Here is a 9,458-nt window from a genome sequence, read left to right on the forward strand (position 1 = left end):
TGTTAAAGGAACAGTTCTCTACCTGCCAAGAGGCAGCTAAGCTAAAGCTTTTAGCAGACATCCCTATTGAGTATTGTCCAGGTGCCAGAAAGGAAAATCTTGCACTTAAAATTGAAACACTCAATGACGGAGGCTTTATTGCAAAGTATAAAGAGGCGGTTGTAAGCAATTCAAATAGTTTGCTGCTCATGAGGTAAAATTGCTCATCTGTGTATACACTGCTAAGATTATTAAAGTCTGTTAAAAACAGTCATTTTGTCATCAAGGCAAAATGCTTTTAAGAAAACAATGATTTTAAGAAAAGAATGAACATTGGCTGTAGCAAAAAACTAACCACCCTATCAGAATTTGGTTATTATAACAAAAACGTTGCTTACAGCTACTTTTTAATACAGTTGCAGAAACAAGCTTTTTCAACTAGTTTCCAAGTACTAACTGTTCACATATGTCTACTAAGACCCAAAAACCACACACGTCGTTTTCATACTAGAGGAAGAAAAGGAGATTGATTATAGGGAGAATACAGAGCAGCTCTCTTCAGAGCCAGAGCAGAAGGGGTAACCTATTCAAATTTTGAATTACTTTTTCCTCTCAAGACTTTGAAGCATCTTCAAGACTTTGTTGACAAGGTAGCAAATGTCAGTACTGAATTAAAACAGAATGGTTCGGAAAATGTCAACAGCTTTTATCTCCAGCATGTATTTTTGCATATTTTTATCAAAAAAAAAAGTCTACAGCATGTAGCCCGTGATACTAGCAATGTGATTTTTTTTGGTATTCATGATATTGTTTTTTGCTAATTCACAAGCACAAAGTAATGTTTACAAATGACAGCATTAGAAAACTTCAAACTGGATATAAAGTAAATGAAATTCTACACACACCATGCTTCAAAAAGCACAGTCTTCTAAGTAGTCTGGCTTTGCATTAGGGAATCCTGTGCTATTTTTGCAATCTTGTATTAAGTAAGTTCCACTTGAAGATGTTGTATTTATAGTGTTAATTCAAACTGCACAAATTCACTCTGAGTTCTGAAGATCAAACTTATTTTTATTTTACTCAATAATCAGTAGTGAAAGGTGCTAAAAGGTCACATTATGCACTCTACTACACATTCAACAAAACTGTTTTCTGATTCTGGTGGTTCACACTTAAAACTAACACACTATTCAAACTTAACATTTACAATAAGACTGTGAGATTTATATTGTTATAATTAGCATAATCATAATTCATAAAATATGTAAAGCTTCATGCTTCCTATTCCTAAATTCACTAGAACTCTTGACGCTTTAGAGAGTTAGTTTTATTTACAAACAGCAGAAAGAAATTTCAGCTGTAGATCACCTGAAGAGTAAGTTGCCTTTGACAAAAGAGGGAGCACTCTGTGTGGTATGGTTTCTTTGTTTTGTTGGGGTTTTTTATCCTCTCCGTACCATCTGCAAATACAATCTTTTAATAGGATTTTTAAAAGCCACTGGACATCCTCTAGAATAGCTCTGGCAAAGATTTAGGTTGTCTGACTAGTCACATCTATCATTAGTAATCCATTTTATTCACTAAGTGGACTGCAACTTATATGTCAAAAGGAACTTGAAATGCCATGGTGTAACGCTTAGAGTAATTCATTCTGTGTCTATCGTTTTTACTCTTCTCCAAAACATAATTAAAAAAAAATTAAAACGAAGGTGTTTTAAACAAAAGGTACCGTAGGAGGCAATTCAAAAGGCACTTACCCACCCTAAATTTAACCACTAAGCATACTAATATGGTATGAAATTATACACCTTTAGAACAATGCCCTTCTCTAGAAGGCTGTCCAACCTTCTCTCCAGATCTATCTGCCGTTTTCTTCTCAGTTGTTTCCTTGTACTCACGATACCCACTGAATCTTCTTCCACAGCTTCACAGCCCTTCATCCTCATCTTTGATGCTGGTGTGCGTATCTCGCTAGTGACTATTCCTTGCCCACTCTACAGCCTTAGATGTTTACTGAGACCTTGATATTCATGCTTGAGCAACACAAATTGTTAATCTACAGTCAACATAACCTGCAACAAACATTGTTTGTTCTGCAGTCTGGAAACTATGCTTTTTCTCCATTGTAACTCAAATACCATAAAATTTTAGCAGACATGCTTTGCCTGCAATCCTAAATCAGCACTTCTACTGATTTCAGCTTTTTCTCCAGACAGATTAAAAGCCTTCAATATTTGCTGATGCAAGAAAGCTAGAGGAAAAATAAAATTTTTGGAAACAACTTGATTTATTTTAAGTTTTCTGTTACAACAGAGCTTTTATAATTTATGCTATGCTCCCTATGGACATTCTTGCCATTAACAAAGCATATGATTACCTGTACACCGTTATGACAGCATGCAGAATCAGGAGCCCTATCAGTTAGAGTGGAAAGCAGGAAAAAGAGCCTGCAGGTCTTGCAGGTTGGGAACACGTCTCCTGCCCATCACAGCTCTTCTGTGCTAGTCCTAAGAGTTATTTACTCAAGAATCCAAATGGGTATGTTCAGAAGTTTACATCTGTCCATTTTCCAAAAAATCTGGCAAACTCAACGCTTCTTAAAAACATATCAGAACAGCTGTGTGCAGCATGATTTTACAATTGGGTCTTAATTCCACACCTAGAAAGTTGGGTGTCTAAAGTTAGGCTTTTTTGTGCAGATGAGATGTGTGAAGAATGCCAGTGCAATAGCTGTTGTTTTTTTCAGTTGAATTCAGATCTGGGCAGTCTCAAGAAAGAAAGTACTTGTATGCAAATACAAAATAAAAAGGGGCTATTTTCTTGGTATTCATTGCATCCAGTCACTTCAAAACAAACATAGAACCCCACTGTCCAGATGGCTTTCTCCCTGCCACTTCCAAAATATATCTTTGCAGCACCACAGAGCAGGTCTGAATTTACATCTCTCCTGCATACTGTAATATACTTTACAGGTACCAGCATAGCACGGAACCAATGGTTGCTACTTTCACTGTTACCTGTAATAGCTGTACTGGATGTTACCATACAAGCACTCGCTGTCCCCAACCAGAGTGCATCAAACACATAAGCACACCAAAAACTGTAAAAATATGGCACGTCAGCAGAAGACTACAGATGCAAGGAATTACAAAGAATTTTTTTAAACACAGAATGTCTCATGCAATGTACAATTCATGAGTGACGTGACTGAAGCAAGAAGCGAAGTAAAGAACATCTGCAGTATTATATATATGGATAATCAAGCTGTGGGTAAGTAGCAAAGACGTGAATAAAGATGGAATTCGCCATCACTAGAGGATATGTTACAACACCATGAAAAAGGCAGAAGAAAGAAATCCTAAAGTCTTGTGGTGATCAGATCGCATATTTCAGGAAGAAGACAATTAAGCCACTGCTGAGACAGATGGGCTGAATTAGGGACAACCCACTGAATAACTGGTCTGAGTAACATCCACTGGATGAGAAGGAGATGCAGGGAGAGATTAGACTCCAGGCTCTACTTTGGCTAGTGAGTTTAAGCTAGCAACTGAGAGAGTCTGATTTGCACATGAACACACAGGTTCTAAGAATACAGACATAGCTTCATACAGGTATTTAAAGACAAAAAATAAAACCAACACAAACCAACAGGTACAAGCCTCACATTTCTCAGCCCAAAACAAGTCTCAGAAGAGACCTCGAATGAAGGATGTCCCAATCAAAATCCCATAGGAAGAATTCCAATCTACTAATCTAACTCCAGGACTACTGTACACAGTGTTAAGAAAGCCAAGAGGGGTCAAAATTTTTAAGGCAATGTCCGCAGCCAGCCAAGTCAAACTGAGTTAAACTCCACAAGATACCAGTTACATGAGCTATTCTGTTCTAGCTCAAGAAAAAGCTTCCAAGTGCAGGTGCTCCAAACTCCTGGAAGGTCCACAGCCAGGACAAATTGTTCATTAGCCTTACTTGTAAGTAACACTAGATGAAACCCTACATCCAGATGAAACATAGCAATCCAGTATTCCTCTACTTCAGCATTTGGTCTTTCATTTCAACTCAAAAATACAACAAAATAAGACAGAAAAGTTGAAATAGTTTTTACATAGAGATACACACAAATAATTTTGACAATACCTCATAAAAAAGCAATCCATTTTTTTTAGTTTCCTTTTTCTTTCAGTCTGGTTCTAACACAAGATGCTGCTGCAAAACATTCAGTTTCCCATTGGCAGGCATTACGAAAAAGCTTTCATATTTTCTACACCTAGAACTGTCTACGTTCTTTCTATTGACTACTGAATACAAGACATGGCATTTTGACTCATTGCTCTAAACAATCAGGCCTAGAGTTACAAAGTTTTTTCAGATCCTAGCAGTCTCAGGCGCTTCAGCATTTGGCCCATTCCCCCCTTAACAGCTCATACCATGCTTTAAGGATGCAACTTTTCAGAACACTTAAAACTTCTGAAATTTCTCTTGGTTCAGCTGGTAGGTTACAGTACTGTCAGACACAGACCTAGTGTACAGAAACTTCACTACTGCTTTCATTTACATTCATTGTTTGACCTTTCCACAAAATAAATCCATCCGCTACTCTCCCCTCACCAACACACACTGAATTTTTTTACCTCTTCTGACCCTTAGTCTCCTTTTTATATTAGATCCACCACTGAAGTTTTTAATATCTCAATCACCACAGTAACTGCATGCCCTTTACAAAGGTTTCCTCCCTATGAGCAGTTACAAAATTTAAGAAAATTTAAGATACATCTTCCTTCCACAGAACTGTTGCATTAGGCTGTCGATTAAGAACACTTGTATGCATGAACATCTGAGCTTCAGCTTGTTCCTCAAAATAGTGTCTATGACTATTCTTTTCTGTGTGATATATGTTTATTTTGTTTTTTAAGCACAAAATCCATCTAAAAAACAAATCAATAGTTCTCGAAGCTGTGGAACTAGTTAAGATTGATTTCCTTTGGACTTTCTGCACAGCTGAATCCGATCCTTTGATACTTAACAAAGGGAAAGTCCTGATCATAGTTCTTCATGCAGTGCAAACAATTCCTGATCTTTTTTTTTTTGTTGTTTCCTTCTCGTTTAGGTTCTCTGATATTTAAGAATAACTCAACCTTTGTTACAGCCCCCTCTGTAGCAGGTTTGACCTCAACCTTTCATTAAGCTCACAGAAATGCCATAGCTTTGAATCAACTATAACTGCTGAATTATCAATAACTGCCAAGTTAGCTACAGTCAGATCAATTATTTTTACAGAATTATTTGGGGGAGAACAAGTAGTTTCCTGAATGAATTATATGGATGTAATCTGCGCAAAAGATTTATCTTTTAAAACATAACTTATGAGCAGTTTAAATTACTACAAAAGTATTACATAAATGAACTTTTCAAATAGTTTTAATTTACTTTTTTTGCTCTGCAGAGAGTCACTATAGAAAAACTTGGAATATCCATTGTTATAATTTCTAATCAGTTTCAAAAATGAAGGTATGGAGAAATTTGGTTTGCAAGTATTTCAGGGTTTTTTTTCTTTTTAAATGAAAGGATAGCTTTTATTGTACTTTTAAAATTCCTCAAGGATAGTATTACTGATGTCACAGTTTAAGATCATTTGTTTCAAAACCTCATCATAAGAATCACATTCATCTAACTACAACTCCTTTAAATTCGCTGTTGTTTTATCACTTTGATGTAACACCAGGATTCAGAATATGTGACTGCAGCTCATTGTAGGAGAGTAAATAGAAATTACTGCTGTTTGTACACATAAATCAAGGAATTAGAAATTACTCTGTAGCTATCTATCTACATAGGAGACAAACAGCCACAGTGTAAATATAGCATTAATAAATAGCACTCAGAGGCAAAAAAGGATACTCATCCTGACCGGGATCCTTAGTGGGAAGTTGTCATTGTGTCCTGCAGAATGTAGCCTTCCAAGAAGGCAGGCTGGTTCTGATAAAGTAGCAGAGATTCAACTGACTGTATGAACAGCATTTAGTCTATTCCAATAGCACAATGAGTACACAATACAGTCACTTTACACTTACAATGCAAGTTCAATGCTTCAGAATTGGTGGGTCCATTGCAATACTATGCACACCACAAAATGACATGTAAGGAAGACATGGTCTGTTCCTGAGTTTGCCTTGGGAAATGGGCAATCCAAGTTAAAGAGGTTGCTACCAAGAAGTCATCCAGTCCAGAAGCTGTCATGTCAAGTTTAAAACCACAGCTTTACATGCTATTGATACATCCCCACAGTCAAACCATTTGTCAGCAGTTCCTAACTACCATTTAAGGAGCTGATTCTTTACTCATTTCATGTATCTTCACCTGCTAAAAAACAGCCCCAGTCACATGCTGGCCTTCACTAGGTAGCATAGTGGAGGAACCAAGATTTACAAGCTTACCAAAATGTTTCCACTGCAAGAATGTAATTACCCAGTTTACCAAAGAACATGGCATTTTTCTGTCCAAGACATGGCACACCTTTCTACACTATTCAGCTGCTTCGGAGAAGAACTAGCAGCAACTGTATATTGCCCTAATGAAATTTATTCCACCTCTGAACAGGCCCTAATCCAAGAGCTTAAAGAGGAAAAGGATTCAAGTCCTGAGCCTGAGCATTAAGTTTAATATGTTACTAGATCACTCTAACCTGAAGCCTAAAACCAAGACCCAAATCCCCCATTCTATAAAGAGCTGCAGCCATTTTCACATAAAATTAAGTAACTAGCCATTTCTCTCCTTTCCTTATGAATGTTAAATTGCAGTAAGATGACCAGTATGGTGCATCTGAACTACATTTTGACCACAAAGTGGTTAAAACATAAGTGATACCAATTACAAGTTTAGACTAAGTGTGTCTCACTACAAACATGAGTCACTAATTATTTCATGAAAAACAGAGCATTTCTTTGCACACACAGCCAACTGGATAATCACTGATCTGAACAAGTCTGTAAAACATCGGAATATAAAATTAAAATCTAGCTAATTATTTCACATTTTCAAACAAAAGCATTAGGCAACTTTTAACCTGTTAAAGATAATGCATAAAGGAATTCATACTGAGAGGGAGGGAAAAGCCATGGATATTTTCTAACACCTTCACAAATAACAGAGCCTAGAGTCCCTGACAATGCCAATATGAAGGTCTGTGTGTTTTACCTCTAGGGAGAATGAAGTCTATGATTATTCTAGGATTTTCTAATACTCTGAAGATTGGATGACAGTGTTCCTAAAAAAGCCCCCCAAAACAACACCCCCCAAAAAATTCACTTCCCCACACACGTTCACTTCTGAGGAAAAAAAAGTAGCAAATCAAGTAAGTAGCTCTTGATATAAAACCTTAAAGTGATGAACGCATGCTGTTTAAGTATCCAAAGCAACGTCTTTAAGTGTTAGAACTATCTTCAATTCATAACTTCATCAACTACCTCACAATTTTTTATAAAAAAAACCTTAGTTTACTGCACCGTGAAGCCTAGGAACACTGTGTGACGATGCCCTAGTTAAAATGCTCACCATTACCTACAGAATTCCTAAGCATGACCTACAGGTGTTCAGATAAAGCACCAAGCAATAGCTTACTGCAGTTTATCACGAATTCAGACAATTGTCTTCAAATTCACAATAAACCTAATATATTATACAGCAAATATATATTTTGGTATGCCTCCATTATTAGAGGAGGAAGATACACCAGCAAACCCAGACTTTTACTCTATACCAGTTTCCTGGAAGAATGAACCATGATGTATCAATAAAAATATCTCCATAAATACACCAAAAAACTCTTAGCACAGACTTAGTGTAGACCTCTGGGGAAGAGCAGCATTGCTCCTACTCCAGAGTCTGCTTATTATAGCATTCTCCTTGGAGGCAGGGGCTTGAATTCCCCCAGACTTACAGAACTGAAGCTAGGTCTCCCACTTCATGGGCAAGTGAGTTTGACACTTTAGTAGTACAACAGCTACAAGTGGCAGTTGTCTCTAAACCATACTCACTGTTCCCTGTAAGTGCCCTCCAGGATGACACCATCCTCTGGATAATAAGCCAGATGCCTCTGGGCCATTCCAAAAGGAACTGCATTACAGAACATGCAAATCACGGTGGTGTCTAAGACCCGTTTTTGTGGAATTTCTGCTTCAGTTTAATTACAAAATGTTTTATTTTCCAATTCACTGCAAAGCAGATGTTAGTCATGCTTTTGGATTTTACTCAGAGCCACATGCCAATACTTTACAGATAAGCAACTGTGTCATTTGCCTAATAACTCCACATCACCACACGTTCTCTGAGGCCTTGTCCACTGAAAAGATGCATCTGCTCTTTATTAGTATGAAACTGAGAGTTCCTGCTAGGAAAAGTTTTATGGAGGTGTAATACCGCTTTAAAGTTATCCACCAAAGGGTAATGAATTTATACTTTGCTTCTTTTCAGAGACTAAGCATACCACCAATTCAATGTGTCCATACTTGCTACTTCACTAATGGTCTCATACTGTGCACACAGTATTTATAAGTCTTAAACATAATGTAAACAAAATTGAAAGCACCTAAGACAGCACTTATAACATGATCGATGGTGTAATATAAAGATGTTTACCCTGAAAACTCATACTGGAAGGCTTCACTTACGAATCTGACATATGCTGTGTTGTATATTGTATTCCACCCATCTTTTCAGTCAACCCATATTAAACATTGCTTCTGAAACTCCTTTATTACATGCTTCCACCTCAGTCTGCAACTTAAATATTTATCTTGAAACATAACACAGCTGATTAAATGAAGAGAGCTGACATTATCAGCACACCTGCTGAGATTTTTAAGTTTAGAAAGAAGGCCATCTGCAGACAAAAGCCCAGTTAACACACGAAGTATTTAGTTCCTGTTTCTTTTCTTCATTGCATGTTGTTCAGTACTTATCTGAAAGCTGCAATATATATGGGCACTTCACAAATATCACAGTAATATTTTTCAGGGGATTAAAATACCCATTTCAAAGCTTGTTTGGTACTTTCATGGTTCTTAACCATTAATAAAAAGCAGTCATGAAAAAAAAACCACCAACAAACCAAAACCAAGAAACAACCAAACCCCAAACACAAAACCAAAAACCAAACAGTACATTTTTGAAGATATTTTGCACCTACCAAGTTACTTCACCACATTGAATTTTCTATTTACACATCAACCTGTTAAACAGATTCTCAGATTTTATTCTTGCTATGAGACTGCAAGTCCCAAATTACAAAATGTTTTCAAACTTTGGACTAGCAAAACATTGTCCAACTACAACACACATTTTGCTTCCAAATGTGTTAGCTTTATCACAACATGACATTAGCAGAAGAAAATAAAAACACAGCAGAACTCCCCAATTAATGTTCTCCACAGAAGATGGATATTCCATAGAAAACACTGCCCCTGTTCTCTGCACTCTCTTCA

At 36.9% G+C, this 9,458-nt stretch overlaps 1 protein-coding gene across 1 annotated transcript in view; it reads right to left on the reverse strand.

Moving 5' to 3' along the window:
* Positions 1-1,925, reverse strand: part of SLC44A1 (solute carrier family 44 (choline transporter), member 1) — a 47,302-nt gene extending 45,377 nt beyond the window's left edge. Inside the window, exon 1 of the mRNA XM_009887207.1 lies at positions 1,788-1,925. Within this exon, the coding sequence (XP_009885509.1) occupies positions 1,788-1,925 (138 nt within the window). The remainder of the gene's footprint in view (positions 1-1,787) is intronic.
* Between the last annotated feature and the right edge of the window lie 7,533 nt (positions 1,926-9,458).

Source organism: Charadrius vociferus, unplaced genomic scaffold, assembly GCF_000708025.1.
Source record: "Charadrius vociferus isolate BGI_N301 unplaced genomic scaffold, ASM70802v2 scaffold586, whole genome shotgun sequence".
NCBI classification, from domain to species: Eukaryota; Metazoa; Chordata; class Aves; order Charadriiformes; family Charadriidae; genus Charadrius; species Charadrius vociferus.